Consider the following 22,442-nt stretch of genomic DNA (forward strand, 5'->3'; position numbering starts at 1 on the left):
TCTACCATTCATTGTGGTGGTCTTATTCTTTCAAAGTCTGAGATAGTATTTCATTCATATTTACCAGTATAGATGTTCATTTTTTTTCTTTAGGACTTGCAGGTCTCGGTTTTATAAATATATATGTTCAAAATATGTTTATTAGGAGCATTTTAATCATGAAGCCAGCACATGTTACTGCAAATCTGGTTAAAATCTGGTAGCTGCTCAATGGGACCTAAGGATTAAAAGAAAGGACAGTTACAACTAAAGAGAAGGAAAGTCCTTAGCCAACTTTCTGCATAGGAGAAAAGGAGCCAGGCTTACCAACAGCAGCAACAGCTGGACTCTTATCATAAATATATTTGGTACACACTTCTCGAATTATCTCAGCATTTACAGCCTGAAAAATTGAAGACACAAGCATTCAGAGCTTTTTGTAGTAGTGAAGACATTCTATACCTGGGACATTTTAGAGCTAAAGCAAGATTTATGATGTGTATCTCCAGGTGTTGTAACAAGCATCATTTTACACAAGACCCAATAGTATCTAAGGACTACTTACATCAATTCTTGCTTCAAGCTCAGGGATGGGAATTCTTCGATTATAGCATAACATCTGCCTACCAATGTCTTCACAGATGGGAGTGGAACCTGTTTTAAAGAAAAGGGAAAACTAAGTACTGGAACGTAAGTCAACCATGTGAAAATAGGACTTATGTCTTTAATTCTTTTACCATCAAGTTGCAGCAACATGTTTGTTTTCAGAAGATTCTTGGCTCGTGCAACTTCACTTTCAGTGACACTTGTACAGAGTCGCATCCTAAAAACCATTTGGAAAAATCAAATGTCAAAGTAGTTTGAAAATGTTATGCATTTCATGAGTTAACGACCTAAAAGAAAGAAAGGATGCTATATTCTATGTATTACACCACAATGTACAAGTGATTATGATTTCAATTTAGTAAAAAGTTGAAATTACTAATGATCCCAACAGTTAAGCAAAAGTTAAAATATTACTGATTATTTTCCTGGTAATGTTAATTTCTCAAAAATGATATGGTTAGCAGAGATTCAATACAATATAAAAATAGGCTGACCGCATTTTGAGAAATGCTACAGTCATTTTGAAAATTCATGAATCCCCATCTGATAGGATCTGACTTGTTAGGGGATAGATAGGTCAGTGGGTCATTGGTTTCTCAAAAGAATCCAGTTGAGTCTAACTTAAACCTAATAATTAATGATTACACTCCAACTAGACTTAGAGAGATGTAAGCCATTTAAGAATGGTGGAGGAAAGGGACGAGAGCTAAATAAAAGTTTTCCAAGAAGCTTTGGGCCCTTCTGCCTGTCTCAAGGTACTAGTTTTGACTAAAACACTACATTTTTCTTTTAGCAGTGGCAACTTCAGGTTCATTTTCATAACACAGCCTTTCCAAGCCAGATAACTTTTAGAAATATTTCCTAGAATTCTAGTTGGCATTTAAACATTTTTAACTTTTAAGATATTCTTTCTGAAGTAATCTGCTTCTTAATGATTAAGAATTTTCTATAGTATAAATCAGCTTCACATGAAACTTAGAAGAAACATCTGTGATCTTTAAAAACACAGCAGTAACTGCTACTACTTAAGTCTTGTTCTCTTAATAAAATGCTAATAACATCACCATAAAAAATTAATCAGCATCAACAGTGTAAAAAGAAACTAGTCTAAAGTGGGAATTCTAAGCATGATTTAAATTTTTTCTCACCATTCTTTCTGAACAACATGTAGCATGTCTGCAACAGTGGCTGGTTCACAAACCATATAGATTCCCCATAATCCTGTATCTGTGTAGGAAGTGTTGAAAGACTGGAAGCTATGGCAGAGGTTGCCATGACAGGTGACCTGGGCCAGCTTGCTAGATAAATTCTGTAAGGGAAAAAAAACTGTCCAAGAGAACTGTAGGTATACGTGTCCAAATTACCAGAAAGAAAAATGAGATGTGAAAATCGTGACTGCCTTAAAAGGCTGAGTTTCTCAGTTTTATCCAGCAGTATCTCAATAATAAAGCTAAAATTCACTGAAACTAAGAATTCTAGTAATCTCACCAGCCCAATGCATCATCCCCAGAGAAATTCATAATGTTAAAGCAGTGAATCCTTGTAATTAATTTAGTAGCTGCACCCACTTCTAAAATAATACATATTGATGGACCTAGAGATTATCATACTAAGTGAAGTCAGTGATATCACTTACATGTGGAATCTAAAAAAAGAAAAAAGACACAAATGAACTTATTTACAAAACAGAAACAGACTCACAGACTTTGAAAACAAACTCATGGTTACCAAAGGGGAAACGTGGTTGGGGGAGGGATAAATTAGGAGTTTGGGATTAACATATACACACTACTGTGTATAAAATAACCAACAAGGAACCTACTGTATAGAACAGGGAACTCTACTCAATATTCTGTAATAACCTAAATGGGAAAAGAATTTGAAAAAGAATGGATATATATGTGTATATATAACTGAATCACTTAGCTGTACATATGAAACTAACACAACATTGTAAATCAACTATACTCCAATATAAAATAAAAACTAAAATTAAAAAAAGGGAAAAATCCAATCAGGCCAAAATTAAAATTAAAAATGGACTGACCTCACAGGTTGTAGTTCAGGTATGTTTACAGGGTCCCTTGGTCAATCCAGCCCAGTATTCCACTTCTAGCAGTGATTGATGTGAGATATGGTTATGACTTCTAATTCTGTGTTCCAGCTTTGTTTAATAATCATTTATAACCATATCAACCAAAAAATTGAATAACCCATGCCAATATGCTTTGCCAACAACAACAAAAATTTAAAATAAAAATTAGCTATTATCAACCCAATTTGTAGAGCTTTGGGCTGTTTGCTTAAAAAATTGAATTTATATTGCATGTGAAGCCTAAGGTACTTATATGAAATGTATTTTCTCAAAATCTTTGAGTATAAATATATACACTTTGTATTTTGAAGTAATTTCAGACTACAGACTAGTAACATAAACAGTACAAAGAATTTCCTTTATCCAATTCCTTAACACCTGTTATTTACCATCGTTTTTGCTTTATCATATTCTCTGTAACATATTTTTCAACTGTTTGAGAGTACAGTGCAGATATCCTTTTTACCCCTGAATACTTTTTAATGTGCACTTCTGAAAAACAAGGAAATTTACCTCAGTACAATTATTAAAATTAGGATAGTAACAGATATATTACTATTAACAAATCCTTCCATCCTTATTCAAAATTTGCCAATATGGCAAAAGAAAAAAATTGTTTTTTTTCTGGCCCAGGATGCAATCCAGGATCAGTTTATATTTTAAGTCAAAATTCATACTACGAAGTTTCATCTTCTCATTTATTATGGAAATTTACTTTTAAAATCACTTACCATTCCTCCTCCAAAAGAGCGATCCCAGTTGCCAATCAGTGTGTTTGCAACCATGAGACAGATTGTATCTGGATGTGCCCAACCAACAGCTTCAACAGCTATTGCAAGATGTGCCAAAGGCATCTTGTCATCCCTCACTCGAATCTAGTTAGGATAAGGGATACAAAGCTCTAGTTAAGATTACCACTATATAACATGCTTAACAAGAAACAAACTCACCAGCTCCATTAACTGCAAAGTTAGAATGCTCACCATGACACTCCTTTGTTTTTTAAACAATTAGGCCTCATTACACTGTATAGTCTAGAAGAATTTCACCAAAAGATCTCCACTTGAAATAATCGAGACACAGCCACCAGATAATTACCTGGTCAAAAAGCGATGCATTATTTCACTGGTAGAAATAATCTTTTGTCAGTCTGAATTTTTCTGACTCTCTAAATTAAGCTAATCTTGACGTAACAGGCTTATTTTTGTACTGCCAATGCTACAGTCTTATGCAATTGCCAGCATCAGGCTTCTTTCCGGATACAACTATATGAGCATCATCCCTAATGTGGCAAACTAAGCTTCTAATGAGGCTTAAAGATACAGCTGACATGTAGCAGGTTCTCTACAAGTTCTGGCTTTAACAGCTACCCCCCAGAAATGTACTGTGGGCAGAACTTAGCCAAGAATAAACCTGATTAAAAGTCAAAATTTGGGGTGTTTTTAAAATAAAAGATTAACTTTTATGCCCTACAATAGGAAAATGGGCATAGTATCAAAGAAAAAGCACAAAAAGCCCAAATTATATTTTCCTTAAAACCTTACTTCCTTAGGAAAGAAAAATAGGTGGGTTAAATATATGGAACAGGAAAGAATATAAACAACTGAGTCCATCCTCAGCTGGACTCCTTTGGCTTCTTCCATTTTACTGTTAGAAACAGGCACATTTGCTACACACATTCATAAATACAACACAAGAAACCCAAAGGGTTAAACACCAGCTTAGGAGGCTTGCCCTACCTCACTTCCTGTGAATTTGCAGGGAGGCAGAGCTGGTATTTCTCCTTTGTGTGTGGACAAAGAGTCACCAAAATGAAACTTTGCTAACTCAAGCAGTTCATCATGGGAAACCCCTAAATTGAAGGAAAATATGTTATATATCCAGCAGCAGTGCAATGTAAAGCACACAACGAACTGCCAATACTTCTGTTTACAATAAGCTCAAGGTGGTATAATGTGATACAGGTTACACATGGACTACTTGCTCTGACTAAAAGCCTTTTTAAGAGTAAGCTCACAGAGCACACTCTTTCCCTGGTTATAAGGCTTGGGGCTGCACAGCTTTCTCATTCTGAAGAACCATCACAGTTTTCATAACATACCAATGGATTCACAGATAAGGATAATAAGATAGCTTGAAAATACCATTTTCCATACAGAATCATGTTATATTAAATAATTAAAACTCTTAGAGTGCAAACTAGCAAGGAAAAGTCACCTTTCAATAAATTTTTTAAAGTAGAAAAGAATAACTGTCATTTAAAGAAAGCTGGATACAAGATACGCTTCATTCTCTGCGCTCTGCTATCAAAATACAGGAACAAAATAACCTCATACAAATTTCTGAATAAATTCATAGCTATTCAAACACTCACTACTTGCCATCCAAAACTTAAGAGTTACTTAGATTCTATATCCCTTATTTTCCAAACTTGGGATCCAAACAGATTCAGTCAGTGAAAGATTCCTAAACTTACAAGACAAATTTAAACATGGGTAAGTGCCTTAAAAAATATCACCGCAAGATTTTTTTTTTTTAATGAAACATTCTATTAAAACATAAAAGCACAACTTACACCCATATTTTCCAAACAAATCTCTGGTATAAAATAAGACAGTGAATGATTACACACATTTTCACAATCACTATGTAGGAGAGCCGCCTTAGATAGCAATCCAGAGGGTGACAAAACAATAGGAAGACCCTGGTGATATAAGGATGACAAGCAGAGAGTGCAGAACCATGAACATGCACCCAGTTCTCAGCACTTAACAACCACCTCCACTGGTTTACTACCTTCACCTATAGCCCTCCTGGTTGGATGTTCCAGATATTCAGCACCTGCCCCAGCTTACCTCTATCCAAAAGGCAGGGGAGCCGATAAATTTTATTTTTTTTAATCAAGCTAGCTCTGGCCTATTACGCTGAAGTTAAGATGCCACTGTTGATAAGAAATATCATCATTTATGTACCAATAAGACAAAATGCTAATTAATCTAGGATAGGCCATTAATTAATTGTAAGATACCCCAACTCTGATGATGTCAAAATGAACCAATGAACTATGATAAAACCCACTGCATCCATATGCCACCAACAATGGCAGAGACATCCCTGACAGCTTAGCTGCTGAGGCCCCATCCAACCAATAGTGTTTCCCTTTCCAAGGCAGTTTCAATTGTTGAACCCCAGCCATTTTAGAAACAATGTTACTAACTCAAAATAACTTCAGAGCACACTTATCTGCCACACAAAGGCAACATGTTTTAAGATATTTAACCCTCATTTTCATCTTCTCCATTATTCCCAAGTAATGAGCCTAAAGTCTATCCAGGGCAACTAGAATTTTAATTTATTGTCATTTCTAAAGAGAGAAAAATTTACACAAAAGAACATTCCATGTCCTAAAAAGAAAGAAAACACAAAACTGGAAACCAGTAAAATGTACAATTTGCGTAAATTCAGACTACCAGGAAATCTAGCAAAATCTAATGTGAATTTTCTTTCATTCACTGGCTTCAAACGTTCTCACAAGGAAGCCTTGTCCTGATGCCACTTGCATGTTCAGATTCCCATTAAATATCCTCCTAATCCCCTATATACTTCCCCTTTTCAGTAACTAGCAGATCTTACTGAAAGAACGAACAAATCAAAGAATGAATAAAAAACGTAACATGCTCATTCCACGCCTGACCAAGGATGAAGCTGGTTCTCAAGAAGTAATTTAAAATCTCGAGAGTCCCAAACCATAGAACACCATCTTCCAAGTCTCATTATCTCCCAGTTCACTCATTTGCCCTTTTCTTACAAGGAAATTCCATTATGTGTGCACACTTATATATTGGAGGGTCACTAAATTTTCCCACTGAAAAACTCTATTGGGCTTCCCTGGTGGCCAGTGGTTAAGAATCCGCCTGCCTACGCAGGGGACACGGGTTTGCGCCCTGGTCCGGGAAGATCCCATATGCTGAAGAGCAACTAAGCCCGTGCGCCACAACTACTGAGCCGGCGCTCTGGAGCCCACGAGCCACAACTACTGAGCCCGCGTGCCTAGAGCCCATGCTCCGCAACAAGAGAAGCCACCGCAATGAGAAACCCGTACACTGCAACAAAGAGTGGCCCCCACTCGCCGCAACGAGAGGAAGCCCAGGTGCAGCAACGATGACCCAACACAGCCAAAAATAAATAAAAATTAAAAGAAAAAAAAAAGAAAAACTCTACTAAAGAGAAGACAGAGGAAAAGTCTGGTTCCAGGGCTCCATACTGCCCTTACCCAGCACATTTAACAATCTGCTCTCTAAATAAAAACTCTAAAGACATCTGCCAATAGGATCAAACTGATAAGTACATCACTCTGTGTTTAAAACAGTCACAGAAACTTAAACTAACCTCCAGCAGCAGCAAGTACTATTCTTGGCCCCTTATAATGTGTGGTTATATAATCCACTAAGTCCTTACGATTTATAGACCTGTAAGTGGAGTAAGAAAAGCAATATTAAAAGGAAATTTAAAAGCACAGATCCTCACATAATATACCTGAAATTAAATTGGACCTTAAAGGTATTCTAAGTTAAATGCAGTCAGAAATAGGATATATGCAACAAGTATCAAAGTATATATCAAAAAAAAAAGATTTAATACCATCACTTGTTTATTCCAGAAGTAGCTACAAATCCAGACACCTGGGAGTTAGGTGGGGCTAAAGTGTAGCTTAAGTACAATTTCATTCAGATTATTGGGGGTAAAAAATTACTTTTTGAAACATACTTTTTGAATGTGAATGTTAATTTTCACAATTCAAATTTTTTCTCAAAAAAAAAAAAGCTGAGAATTATACCTACTTGATATTTTCAGTTGGTCCCAAAATTGTCCGTCCAAGTGCAGTATTTTGATAAGCTGTGGCATGAAGATAATCAAAAACAACTTCTTGTAAATTGGTTTCAACTTCCTGCATCTCTCTGAGGATTACTCCACGTTCACGTTCAATCTCTGCTTCTCCCAATGTGCTGTTTTGTATTATATCAGCAAGAATTTCTACAGCTTATTGAAAATAAAACACAAGAAGAAACACTAAAACCTTAAATTTTCACTGTTTAAAATCTATTAAATTAGCATCAGAAACAATGATAGTGACCATCACTCAATACTGACTAAATGATTAAACTGAGAAGAAATAAATGTTTCTATAATTTGATATACCTAGAAGGACTACATTAAAATGAGAAATGCAATCCCCTGTGGTACAGATGAACTTGAAGAAGACTAAATTTGCCAGAAGTCCCCACAACACTTGTAAAATGACTGCCTACAACCACTTCAGAACGGTCATGGAAATCTGCATATAACTGTATATTGTTCTCTGTGACAATGGTAAGGAGAAAATTATCTATCTACTCAGAGCACACAGGTACACACAGAGACCGACATCACCCAAATAGTTACTACCCAAGATCCCACAGCAACGAGGCTACTATATTAAGAAGCCAAGAACCATCGTAATCTAATATATATCCCCAGTGAACCACTTACAGAATTAGTGCCCTCTCAAATATCTTTCCCCACTTAAATCCAGTTATTGGTCAATGTTGGTTAGATTCTGGTCAATGCTGGTTAGATTCTGACCATTAATTAGTAAAGTCACTGATAAATGATGATCCAACAGAGCTGTAGCTGTTAACATTTGAAAAAAAGGATAGGTACCCTAAAAGAGAGAACATGACTATCAAAGTATTAAAAGTGACCCTTGGAAAAACTGATAAAACCCTCAAGTATTTATACAAAAATGACCCTAATTTGCAAAAAGCCACAAGTGAACTAAAGGATTTATCATGCTATTAAGCAATTTTATCAGAAAAAGTACATACTTCTCCAAAAAAGGAAAATCTAAACTATCCTTGAAGAATTAGTATATAGTTGCAATCACAATCTAAATTTTAGTCAATATAAAACAAATTTATAAACTTTAGTTTCATTTTGTTACTCTGCTGTAAATTTCTGTTCCTTGTTTTAAGTTCACTTTAAGGTGACTTGTCTCAGAAGCAATAATGTTCAAATACCAAGGACCTCCTGTAATTAATTACCTCTACAGACTACCCAACATGACAAAACAGACTGCTAGAATAGGCTGGGACCTAGGTCCTGGGCAAAAAGAAAAAATTATCTGTAAAACCATCTCTCTAACACAATGCTGTAAATCAACTATGCTCCAATAAAATTTAAAAACAAAAACAAACAAAAAAAACCTATCTGTCCAGACAAGAGAAATAAAGGCCCAGGTGGGTAAGGAAGAGCCCAAAGACAGATGGGAGGACAAGGGATCCTGTGTGAAGACCCCCCCTTTATGTGGAAGTAGTAGTCTAGATTGGTACCTTCTGAAGTGGGGATTCATATTTCCCAATATTTATGTTTTACTCAGAATCTTCTCTCTTTCTAATGTATATGTAATACTGTATATATTAGTACAGCAGTACATGTATTTAATTTATACATATACCTATATTGAGGATATATGTTCAAGTCTCTTACTGATAAGAATGGATGATCATAAAAGTTTGAAGACCACTTATCTAAGCATCTAATTATTACCTCACACACCAGGTTTCACCCAACTGAGAGTATAAAAGCCTCAAGCAAATTCCCAAAGTGGGATCTGCTTCAGAGAGCACTTCCACTTTGGATTCCTCAAAGAGCGCCTCTCTTTTCCATTTCCACTCCCACTAACAGGGACTCTGTCCTTCCCAGCCAGAAGCCAGAAAGAAAAAAAAAGGTCTTCTAAATTCTCTCTTCCTTTCTCTAGTCCTCTTTTTTGCTTTCTTTGCTGTTCTCTGTGTAAATAAAGGAGAGAAACAGGCTAGAATCAACAGTCCTTTAAAGTAGCCTGGCCTAGCCCTTTGTTCTTAGTGCCTAACTAGTCCTGGGGCAAAAACTATTTCTACGGAAATCATTAAGAATCTAACCAATGTTTTTTGCAATTCAAACCAACACACCCTCCACTGTTTTCATTTTCATTGGTTTTAATGCACAAGTTAGGCTACCATGTTATGAAAATTTTACTTTATTTATTTGCAGGTGGTAGGTGTTTTGTTTTGTTGTTTTGACAAAGCAACCTGACACAGTGAATCTGAGTGAGAAGACAGGCATCTGAGTCCACAGTAAGCCACTAAGTTATGGGATCCGGGGAAAGTCACAGTCTGGGCTGCGCCTCAATTTCCACAACTGCACAGTGGAGACACTTATCTGATTACTGTGCTGATCAAATGAGTGATATATACACAAATTACACATATACAAAGGTACTTGTGTAAAGTGGCATTCAAACATTATTAATGAAAGCCTATTAGGAATCCAAAATTTCAAAGTAATGAAATTAACTACAACTATACAAGGACCTTAAAGATTAATAGTCTCACCAATTAGCACTAAAACTGCTACATTTTTTCATTAATTCTCCCATTGGGAAAATGTTTTGTGTAGTAACTTTCCCTTAAGATATCCAAAACATTCTACAACATGGTAACTACAAAAAATAGTTATGCTGTCAGAATAATTATTTTACTTCTACAAAATAAAAATAAAATCTATTTTATTTTATTGCTATGAAAACAATCATCAATAATCTTTTAAGTGAACACTTGCTTATTCTGCTTCAGAGTTTTTGTAACAAAAAAGGAATAAAATAATTGCTCCTAGTCAGAGCAATTAGGCAAGAAAAAGAAATCAAAGGCATCCAAATTGGAAAGGAAGAAGTAAAACTATCACTATTTGCAGATGACATGATATTACATATAAAAAACACTAAAGACTCCATCAAATAAACTGTTAGGACTAATAAACGAATTCAGTGACGCTGTAGGATACAAAGTCAACAAGCAAAAATCTGTTGTGTTCCTATACACTAATAATGAACTATCAGCAAGAGAAAATAAGAAGTAATCCCATTTACAATTGCATCAAAAGGAATAAAATACTTAGGAATAAATTTAATCGAGGAAAACTACAAGACGTTAATGAAAGAAACTGAAGACAACACAAGGAAATGGAAAAATAGTCCATGCTCATGGATTAGAAGAATTAATGTTGTTAAAATGTCCAAGCTACCAAAAGCAATATACAGACTCAATGCAATCCCTATCAAAATTCCAATGGCGGGCTTCCCTGGTGGCACAGTGGTTGAGTCCGCCTGCTGATGCAGGGGACACGGGTTTGTGCCCCGGTCCGGGAAGATCCCACATGCCACGGAGTGGCTAGGCCCATGAGCCATGGCCGCTGAGCCTGCGCGTCCGGAGCCTGTGCTCCGCAACAGGAGAGGCCACAACAGTGAGAGGCCCGCGTACCGCAAAAAAAATAAAAATAAAAAAATAAAAAAATTTAAAAATTCAATGGCATTTTTCACAGAAATATAATTAACAATCCTAAAATTTGTATGGAACCACAAAAGACCCCAAATAGCCAAAGCAATCTTGAGAAAGAAGAACAAAGCTGAAAGCATCATGCTCCCTGATTTCAAACATTACAAAGAACAGTAATCAAATCAGTATGGTACATAAAACCAGGTACTGAATCAGTGGAACACAACAGAGAGCCCAGAATAAACCCAAGCATATATGATCAATTAATTTACAACAGAGATCCAAAAATATACAACAAAGAAAGGATAGTCTCTTCAATAAATGGTGTGGGAAAATCGGCCACATGGAAAAGAATGAAATTGGACACCTATTATACACAAAAATTAACTCAAAATTAATTAAAGGCTTGAACAGAAGGCCTGAAACCATAAAACTGCTAGAAGAAAACTGAGGAAGTAGTAAGCTCCTTGACATAAGTCTTGGTGATGATTTTTTGAACCTGACATCAAAAGCAAAAATGAACAAGTAGAACTACATCAAACTAAAAAGCTTCTGCACATCAACAAAATGAAAATGCAACCTCCTGAATGGAAGACGATATTTGCAAATCATATATCTGATAAGGGGTGAATATACAAAATATATGAAGAACCCATAGAAACCAACAGGAAGAAAACAAACAATCAGATTAAAAGATGGGCAGAAGATCTAAATAAACATTTTTCCAAAGACACACAGATGGCCAACAGGTACATGAAAAGATTCTCAACATCATTAATCATCAGGAAAGTGCAAATCAAAATGACAATGAGATATCACCCCATAACTGTCAGAATGGCTACTATCAAAAAGACTAGAGACAAGGGTTAGCAAGGATGTGGAGAAGAGGAAACCCTTTTACACTGTTGGTGGGAATGTAAACTGGTGCAGCCATGATAGAAAACAACATGGAATTTCCTTAAAAAATTAAAAATAGAACTACCATACAATCCAGCAATTCCACCTCTGCACATTTATCCAAAGAAAACAAAAACACTAACTTGAAAAGACCTACCTCCGTGTTCATTGCGTTATGTACAACAGCCAAGATATGGAAACAACCTAGGTGTTCATCAATGAGTGAATGGGTAAAGAAGTTGTGATAAACAAATACACACTCACATACAAAGAGGAGTATTATTACTCAGCCCTAAAAAAGAATGAAATCTTGCCACTTGCAATGGCATGGATGAACTTCAATGGCATTATGCTAAGCAAAAAAGTCAGACAGAGAAATAACAAATATCATATGATCTCTCTTACATGTGGGGAAAACAAAGTCGAAAACAAAAAAACACCCAAGCTCATAGATACAGAGAACAGACTGATCATTGTTGGGGCAGGGGGTGGGGGATCAGTGATCTGTATTGGGTTTTTGTTTTTTTTTTTTTTTTTTAGTTTAAATAAATTGAATTTTGAAAAAAATTAATGGAAAGGACAGTAAAAAAGAAGTGCACTCCAGGATGAGGAACCAGAATGTGCAAATGCAATAAAGAAGCAAGGAAGTTTTGTTCAAAAACAAAGCCCAGCAGTCAGTAGATAGAAAATCTGTTCTGACTTGTAGAAATAAAATATTCAGATAACAGGATAGAGAAAAAACAAAACAAAAAGTAGGCAGTAAAAGTAAACAAATAATAAAACAATTAAAAATAGTTCACTACACAGGTATGGCTCTGGAGGAAGTAATATTTGAATCAAGTGTTAGGGCCTGGTTTGCACAAGTCCTGCAGCCTACAAATATTTTTATCGTTTCTCATATTTGGAGGAAAAAATAAAAACAGGTGGCCCCTCACCCAAAGTTTGGTTCATTTTTTTCATTTTCTTTCTCAACAAACATAATGTAAACAGCACTAAATCATTTCTGAATTCCTGTGGAAATTACATATCTGCAGTATAAATAATAACAATACCTCTTGGCAAATCTTTAGAGAATGCTTTGGCATAATATACAGTCTGCTCCCTGGAGGTATAGGCATTGAGATGAGCACCCATGTTTTCAATCTCAAGTTCCAGATCTAACTGGGATCTCTTTTTGGTGCCCTGAAATAAAAGAGGGAAAAAAAAATTATGACCTCTTCCTTTATCCCTCATCTGTTCTAAACACTTCAGACAATGAATATGAGGACATAAGCCTATGTAAGGACCAAATTTGGTTTCTAAAGTACATCAGGCTTCAGAAATAGTGGCGTACGTTCAAATGACCCTTACATCCCAAGAGAAAATCCTTGTTTTGCTCTACAGAGCAATTATCAGTAATTATTTCAGGTAATTATCCTGAAAAAAAGATTTTAAAAATAAAAGTAAAACATGCTATACTATTATAGTTCTCCTTACCTGAGAATGAGATTTTGTGTTTACTGCCTCTTAAAGAAAATGCATTAAAAAAAAAAAGTCTTACAACTTGCCTTGAAAGCCATATGCTCCAGAAAGTGAGCTGTTCCATTATTCTTCTCATTTTCATATCTACTTCCAGCATCAATCCAGAGCCCAACCTTAATGCAATCAAGTAAGAATTAAATAAGACAACATCTTCTTTCTTTTGAGGGGACGGGGTAGGGGTAGGGGGCAGTCTTCTTCCTTTTTCTGACAAATGCTTTCCAGCCTTAACATTAAAGTCTTCTTGAGTGGACTGACAGTAAGGTCCTATGAACTGAGATTTAAAATTTTTGGTCATCAGGCTACTGCTGGGCGCCACAAATACCTACTTGCCAGCTTTACTGAGGACCTAGATTCTTAGCCCAATGTGTTACTACAGTCAATTAACAAGTATAGTGTAAAGAACATCAGAGACTGTCAGAAAATCTAGGTTCAAATCCTGGTTCTGTCATGTATTAGCTGTGTGACCTTGGACAAAACCATTTAACTTCTCTGATCTTGTTTTTCAACTGTAAAATGGATATGATGATCCCTGCTACAAAGAACTATTTTAAAGATCAAATAAGACAATATATGTAAAAACATTTGGCACAGAGTAGTCCAGCAAATATATCTCTCTCATTATTATCAACACTACATGACACAACAGGCTACAAGAACCAGATGTAGACACTCGTGTGGTATGGAAGTATCACAGGAAGAGATTCACAAGTGACAGTCACTTGTTGGTAAAATAATTGCTGCTACTTTCAACCACCTGCCAACCAACTGAAAAGCTTAAATTAAAATCAACAGTTTGCTCTCTCGCCTAATGAGGGGTCAAACTAAATCACTTACTGTGCATGTTGAGAGCCCAGAGTCTTCAGAGGCCACTCTGAGTCCATTCTCCAAACAGGTTACGTGCGTTTCAGGGACATTCAGAACAACTTGTGTAGCAGCCTGTGTACTTCTCAATCTGTTTCCTCCAAAATATAGTGACTGGTTGGGGGTGGAGGGAAGAAGCAAAACATATCACTATTCTAATATGAAATGTTGATTAGAAAACCAAATCTATCCTAAAGAGACTCTATAAAGTACTCTTTCCTCCTTAACTTTTATTCCACTGAGACCCACCCCTTGGCTGTCCTATGTTGAGAACATTCCTCAACCAACCACTTTCCTAAAGCCAGCAACAAGTCTACATATGCCCTTTCCTTACGGCAAATAAACGGTTATGATAATTATCCTGAAAGAAACTACTTTTATTTCAATACTTCTCCTAGAAATGTTTAATATTCACCATAGAGGGCAGAAGCGGGGGTGGGTGAATGGGGGAAGCCAAGAAAGGGAGCGAAAAATATAAAAATACCTATACACAACGTAGAAATCCTTAAGGTTTCCACCGTTTAAGAAAAGCAGTTTTTAAAAAGCCAGAAAAAGAGAAGGCAGGAAGAAGGGCAGGTGCTCAAGATACACTCTGGCTGACTAACTTGTTGGCTATGGACTATTCGCCCGACCCAGCTTTTCTTTTCCTCTAGACAAAGCTAGTCTTGTACGAGAAATATACATATACAGACAAACTTTTCCTTTAGCTACCCCTTGGTTCGCAGGAAGCAGAGTTGATGATGAAGACGCTCAGTTTTAAGAAAAAAGAGAACTCGGGGCGGGCGGGGTGGGGTCCTCACTTTTTAATTTCCCCCAATGGCAACCACTGCGATTTTAGTGATCAACACGCACTCTTTATAATGACTCCCGAGTGACTAGGGCAGGGGGTCGGTAAACCAGGGTCATGCCACACGTCACTGGCGGGTCACGCGCTGCGAGGTACCAAAGCCAGACCAGCGCCGGCGGGAGGTAGGCGTCCCCGGCCGCCTGATGCCCCACGGGTCCCGACTGGGAAGGCCCCACCCGCCGTTGGGGTGGTGTGTGGATCCGACGCCCGCGGCCCGGCCGGGCGCCCGAGACTCAGGCTCGCCGCGCGGAGTTCTGCGGGAGAGGCCCGGCCTAGCCTGGTCCCGGCGGCACCCAAACAAGTGGAGGGAAGCTCACCCGCCCGGCAGCACCTCCGGTCAGGAGCCTCTCGGTGAAACCGCAGAGCCTCCGCCGCACCGCGGGTAACACCACCGCTCGTAACACCACCGCTCGGGCCGCCGCCGCCATCATCTTCCCTCGGGTCTGTGCGAAGGATGTGCTTCCGGGATCGTGACCTGAGGTCCCAGACGAGAGGGCGGGCCCCACCAAGTGGCCATGATGGGGATGACACTCCTCTAAGCAGTCGTGGAAGGAATGGACCTGGACGTGGTGCGAGCAGTCTAATAACGCGAATTAAGGAGTCTGTAGAAGCCCCTGTATCAGCAGTTACTTCAATCGCCTATGACGTGCAAGGCACAAAAGTAGAAGAATGAAAGGTAACCTGGTACAACATATTATCCTATTGGTGGCCGAAATTGATTGGAAAAAGGGGAATATGATCCATAACTCATTGTCCTTAGAGGAAGCCTCTAGTGGGAGAGAGAGGCGCCGTGAGGGGAGGGAAGAAAGTATCAGTGTTGACCCCTACTCGCTTTTCAACACTTTACAGTCTGGCTCATTCCATTCCATAGAAATTGCTCTTGGTGAAACCACTAATTGCTGAAAGATGGACACTTTATAGACGTTCTGGTACTGTCCTCTTGGCTGAGTTTGACATGGTAAATCTCTGTGAAATTGTCTTTCCTCATTGCACCTTAAGAGCTCCTCCTCCGGGCTTCCCTGGTGGTGCAGTGGTTGAGAGTCCGCCTGCCGATGCGGGGGACAAGGGTTCGTACCCCGGTCCGGGAAGATCCCACATGCCGTGGAGCGGCTGGGCCCGTGAGCCATGGCTGCTGAGCCTGTGTGTCTGGAGCCTGTGCTCCGCAACGGGAGAGGCCGCAACAGTGAGAGGCCCGCGTACTGCAAAAAAAAAAAAAAAAAAAAAAAAAAAAAGCTCCTCCTCCTTCTCCTAGTCCCTTCTTCACCTTCTTGGACAGCTCTTTATTCACAGATCTCAGTGAAACTAAACATCGCAAGCACTGTTCTAAGTGTGCTATTCAATATGCTCATTTTACAGATGCAGAAACTGGGGTAAATAACTTCCCTGAGGTCAGGACACTAATAACAGGTGGTGTGGCTCCAAAGCCTTTGCACTTAAGCAGCACACCATTTTGCCCTGAAAGTTGCTGTTCCCCAGGGTTCTGGACCTGGGACTGGGCCTCTTCTACTGCACACTCTCCCTGATGGTTTCCACTTTCACCTGAGGCCTTTCCTGTCTACCCATCCAGGCCTCTCTCTTGAGCTCCAGGCCCTCTTAACCACTCAGTGACTAGACAACTACACTTGAGTATCCCATTGGCACCTCAATATCAACTTGTCCAAAATGCGTTTCACTGTCTTGCCCAGGAGTCTATTCCTGTATATTCAATGCAAAACAGCAAATGTTACCTCCATTCAGCAGACATCCAAACCAGAAACCCAGTTTCATCCTCAGCTCCTCCCTTTTTCCCCACTCTCAACATCCAATTGATACACCCCTTTCCTGCCTCTTGAATCTACTCCAGCCCCACTGTCATAGTTTTTGGCCCAAGGGATCTTTTTTTTTTTTTTTTTTTTTGCTGTACGCGGGCCTCTCACTGCTGTGGCCTGTCCCGTTGCGGAGCACAGGCTCCAGATGCGCAGGCTCAGCGGCCATGGCTCACGGGCCCAGCTGCTCCGCGGCATGTGGGATCTTCCTGGACCGGGGCACGAACGCGTGTCCCCTGCATCGGCAGGCGGACTCTCAACCACTGCGCCACCAGGGAAGCCCAAGGGATCTTTTTAGAATGCAACTTTTAGTATGATAGTACCATTATGAAGAACCCCCCAGTAATTTCCCTTGGTCAGGATAAAGTGAAGCCTCCTTAGTATGGAAGATAGGTCCCTCCATGAGCTGACTCCTACTTATCTTTCCAGACTCATCTCTCTCCACATCTCCCTTCTGCTATGAACCACAGGTTCAGCCCACAGGATCTATTATATAATAAGGACAACCAAGGTTATCCTTTCATGTTTCTAAAACACATGTGTGTTAACATTAATAAAGAAATACAAACATCATACATATATACAAAAATATTTAGGTATAATCACAGGAAGCACCTGGGAAATTTTAGCACATCTTAATTCAAACTTATTTTAACACGTCAGGGAAAATGACAGAATAAAACCCTTGAAAATCCTCCCTTCTTTTAATTAAATCAATGAGAAAACTGGTTTTTAAAATGGCCAGAATCTGGGACTTCCCTGGAGGTCCAGTGGTTAAGACTCCATGCTTCCACTGCAAGGGGCATGGGTTCGATCCCAGGTCAGGGAATGAAGATCCCACGTACCATGTGGCGTGGCCAAAATAAAAATGGCCAGAATCAACATTTTCAAAACTCTGGAAATGAAACAAGCGTTGCAGTAATCTGGGGAGTTCTTCCCCCCTGCCAATAAAAACACCTAAACTGCAATAAGCAAAGGGAGCTTTATAGTGTTTAAACTTATAGTGTTTAACTCTATCCTTAACCCCTTCCTCCTAACTCCATGGTAGCCTTGAAAACCAGGATTCCACAACCAAGATGAAAATCAGCAGCCACCAGAGGGGGCAAAATTGGGCTGGAGTTCCTTCAAGGCCTCAAATCCAGAGAATTGGAATTATTTGACCTGTCTCATGCTTCCCTGGATGATCTCACTTGCAAGTTTGCCTTTATTTAACCTGACTCAAAGCAAAAAGCCTTTTTCTGGGGATGTTTGTCAAAAATATTTAGAGGCGGTTATCTAACTTTGGGTGGCTGCCTGGAGGTAGTAGATAAGAGTAAGGGCAAACAATAGGCAAACCAAGAAGCTTAAAAGGAAAAGCTAGGGCCTGAGCTGTCTATACAGGATACCTTGTTTTATTGCGCTTTGCTTTTTTGTGCTTCACAGATATTCTGTCTTTTACAAATTGAAGTTTTGTGGCAACCCTATTGGAACCATTTTCCCAACAGCATTTGCTCACTCCGTGTCTCTGTGTCACATTTTGGTAATTCTGACAGTATTCCAAACTTTTTTCATTATTATTATATTTGTTATGATGCTCTGTGATGTCAGTGATCTTGAATGTTACTAAGGGCCACATGATGGGTAGCAATTTTTAGCAAGAGATAACTTTTAAATTAAGGTCTGTACATTGTTTTATTAGACATAATGCTACTGCACACTTAATAGACTATAGTATAGTATAAATGTAACTTTTATATGCAGTGAGAAACTGAAAAATTCATGCAACTCACTTTATTGTAATATTCACTTTATTGTGGTGGTCTGGAACTGAACCTGTGATATATCTGAGGTATACCTATAGAGACTTTGAAAAGCCCAGATGTATTCCTGGGAATCTGGAAGGCCATGCACATGTATATGGCTGTGTGTGCATACCCAGGGCTGTACACATGCCCAGGAAAGACAGGAGAAGGCCCTAAACCCTCCCACAGCACTGATCTTGAGGCTCTGTGCAAGCAGGAAGTGAAGGCTAAGGCACAGTTGTCAACTGTCTGGCCAAGTGTTGAAGGTATACCATACGCAGAGCTCCTCAACAACAGCTGAGAAGTTCATTGGTTCTAGGCACTTCTGGAAGTATCTGTATAATCATTAGCTGACCATTAAGCTAGTTGAGCAGAGACTTCAGTGGTAACACATGACGTTAAGGAATTTACTTAGAAAAGTCACTAAACAAACAAAAGCAAACAGCAACAACAAAGTCTGGGAGGGGGTGGAATCTGATATTCAGAATTGACACATTATATTATTTTAAATGTCCAGTTCTTAACAAAAAAATTACAAGACATTCAAAGAACTAAGAAAATATGCTCATGCACAGGAAAAAAAATCAATAGAAAATGTCCTTGAGGAAGCCAAGACATTGGACTTAAAAGACAAACACTTTTTAAAATAAGCTGTTTTTAAAATGTTCACAAAACTGAAGGAAACAATGTCTAAAAAACTAAAGGAAGGTATGAGAATTATGTCTCATCAAATACAGGGTATCAATAAAGGGATAGTAATTATTTTTAAATCAAAATCCTGGAATTAAAAAGTACAATAAATGAAATGAAAAATTCACTGAGAGGGCTCAACAGCAGGTATGAACAGGTAGAAGAAAGAACCGGAAGATGTGAAGATAGATCAACTGAGATTAACAGTCTGTGGGTTTGAAAGAAAAAAGAATGAAGGAAAATGAACAGAGCCTCAGAATCCTATGGGATACCTTCAAGCATTCCAACATACACATAATGGGAGTTCCAGAAGGAAGGGACAGAGAGATAGGGAGAGAAAGGATCTTTGAGGAAGTAATGATCCAAAACACCCAAATTTGACGAAAAACATTAATCTACATGTCTAAACATCTGAACAAATTCCAAGTAGAATAAACTCAAAGAGATCCACACCAAGACATCATCATAATAAAACTACAGAAAGAGAAAATCTTAAAAGCAGCAAGAGAAAAGCAGTTTGTCACATACACTTGATCCAATAAGGTTAATAGCTAATTTTTCATCAGAAACCATGGAGGACAAAAGGCACTGAGATAACAGATTCGAAGTCCTGAAAGGAAAAGACTGTCAGTCAAGAATTCTATATCTAGTAAAATGATCCTTCAAAAATGAAGAAAAGGGCTTCCCTGGTAGCGCAGTGGTTGAGAGTCTGCCTGCCGATGCAGGGGACACGGGTTCGTGCCTCGGTCCGGGAAGATCCCACATGCCGCGGAGCAGCTAGGCCCGTGAGCCATGGCCGCTGAGCCTGCGTGTCCGGAGCCTGTGCTCCGCAATGGGAGAGGCCACAGCAGTGAGAGGCCCACGTACTGCAAAAAAACAAAAAAAACAAACAAACAAAACCATAGCGCTATTATTTTCTTGAATTGAATGTTGCTTTGGAGAAGTCTGAGGCTAACCATATCTTTTTTACCACTTTTAAATATGGCTTGCTTTGTCTGTTTGAAAACCTAAAAAATTATTTTATTCTTGAAGTCTAATAACTAAGGATATATATTAATATTGTGTAGCTTTGTGTTCAGTGATTTTTTTGGTGGGCGGTGGGCATGCCACACGGCTTGCGGGATCTTAGTTCCCCTGACCAGGGATTGAACCCAGGACCTCCGCGGTGAAAGCACGTAGTCCTAACCACCGGGCTGCAAGGGAATTCCCGTGTGTTCAGTGATTTTTGTCATAATTTCAGGGAACACGATATATTCTTTCAATCTGCAGATTCACTTCTTCCTTCATTTAGGAAAATTCTCTTTGATTACATCATCTGACATGCCACTCAGTGGATTCTTTATTGGGGATAACAGTTATCTTTATGCTGAATTACAATAATTTATCTGTCTTCCACATTTATTAACATCTCTCTAGGCTCTTGAAGCTTTGTCATTTTCATCTGCGTCTTTTGTGATTATCTCAAACCAGAAATAGGCCCACACACATCTGCCCAATTAATTTTTGGCAAAGATGCAAAAGTAGTGCAGTGGTCGAAGGATACCTTTTCCCACAAATGGTACTGGAGCAACTGGATATTCCTAGAGTCCCCTGCCCCCTGCCCCTCAATGAACCTCAGCCTAAACCTCACACCTTATACAAAAATTAACTCAAAATGAGTCATAGACTTAAATGTAAAACTATAAAATTTTAGAAAAACACATAACATAAAATCTTTGGGATGTAGGGCTAGTTGAAGAATTTTTAGACTTGATATCAAAAGCATAACCCATAAAAGGAAAAACTGCTAAACAAGACTTCATCAAAATTAAAAACTTTTGCTCAATGAAAGATACTATTAGAGAGTAAAAGACAAGCTACAGACTGGGAGAAAATGTTTGCAAGCCACACATCTAATAAATGAGTTGTGTTTAGAATATGTAAATATGCTCAAAACAGTAAAGAATAAACAATCCAATCAGAAAATGGGCAAAAGACAGGAACAGACATTTCACTGAAGAGGAAATACAGATGACAAATAAGCACATGAAAAGATATTCAACATCATTAGCCATTAAAGAGACACAAGTTAAAACCACGAGATATCAGGCTTCCCTTGTGGTGCAGTGGTTAAGAATCTGCCTGCCAAAGCAGGGGACACGGGTTCAAGTCCTGGTCCGAAAAGATCCCACATGCCACGGAGCAACTAAGCCCGTGTGCCACAACTACTGAGCCTGTGCTCTAGAGCCCGTGAGCCACACACAACCACTGAAGCCCGCACGCCTAGAGCCCGTGCTCTGAAACAAGAGAAGCCACTGCAATGAGAAGCCCACGCACTGCAATGAAGAGTAGCCCTCGCTCACTGCAACTAGAGAAAGCCCATGCACAGCAATGAAGACTCAACACAGCCAAAAATAAAATTAAAAATAAATTAATTAATTTTAAAAAAACACGAGATATCAAAAATACTAATAATACCATATGCTGATGAGGATGCAGAGAAAACAGGATCTCTCATGCATTGTTGGTGGGAATCTAAAATTTCAGAGTGGTACAGTCACTCTGAAAAATAGTCTGGCAGGTTGTTTTTTGTTTGTTTGTTTGTTTAATTAATTAATTTATTTTTGGATCCATTGGGTCATCGTTGCTGTACATGGGCTTTCTCCAGTTTCGGCGAGCAGGGGCCACTCTTCATTGCAGTGTGTGGGCTTCTCATTGCGGTGGCTTCTCCTGTTGCGGAGCACGGGCTCTAGGTGTGTGGGCTTCAGTAGTTGTGGCAAGTGGGCTGTAGAGCACAGGCTCAGTAGTTGTGGAGCACAGGCTTAGTTGCTCCGTAGCATGTGGGATCTTCCTGGACCAGGGATCAAACCCATGTCCCCTGCATTGGCAGGCAGATTCTTAACCACTGTGCCAAGAGGAAAATCCCTAGTCTGGCAGGTTTTTAAAAAAATAAAATTAAATATGTGCTTACTATACAACCCAGTGATTGTACTCTTGGGCATTTATCCCAGAGAGATGAAAACATCTGCATGA

At 38.8% G+C, this 22,442-nt stretch overlaps 1 protein-coding gene across 1 annotated transcript; it reads right to left on the minus strand.

The window, feature by feature from the left end:
- Positions 1-11: 11 nt before the first annotated feature.
- Positions 12-15,587, minus strand: PMPCB (peptidase, mitochondrial processing subunit beta). Its single transcript, XM_065883750.1, has 13 exons — positions 15,472-15,587; positions 14,281-14,421; positions 13,473-13,559; positions 12,978-13,107; positions 7,522-7,720; positions 7,070-7,149; positions 4,420-4,532; positions 3,412-3,555; positions 1,734-1,894; positions 717-802; positions 545-633; positions 307-382; positions 12-217 (listed from the first exon to the last, which is right to left on the minus strand). The coding sequence occupies exons 1-13, from the start codon at positions 15,583-15,585 to the stop codon at positions 153-155; spliced, it is 1,485 nt and encodes a 494-aa protein (XP_065739822.1). The 5' UTR covers positions 15,586-15,587; the 3' UTR covers positions 12-152.
- Between the last annotated feature and the right edge of the window lie 6,855 nt (positions 15,588-22,442).

This window comes from Phocoena phocoena, chromosome 9 (genome assembly GCF_963924675.1).
Source record: "Phocoena phocoena chromosome 9, mPhoPho1.1, whole genome shotgun sequence".
In the NCBI taxonomy this organism is placed as follows: domain Eukaryota; kingdom Metazoa; phylum Chordata; class Mammalia; order Artiodactyla; family Phocoenidae; genus Phocoena; species Phocoena phocoena.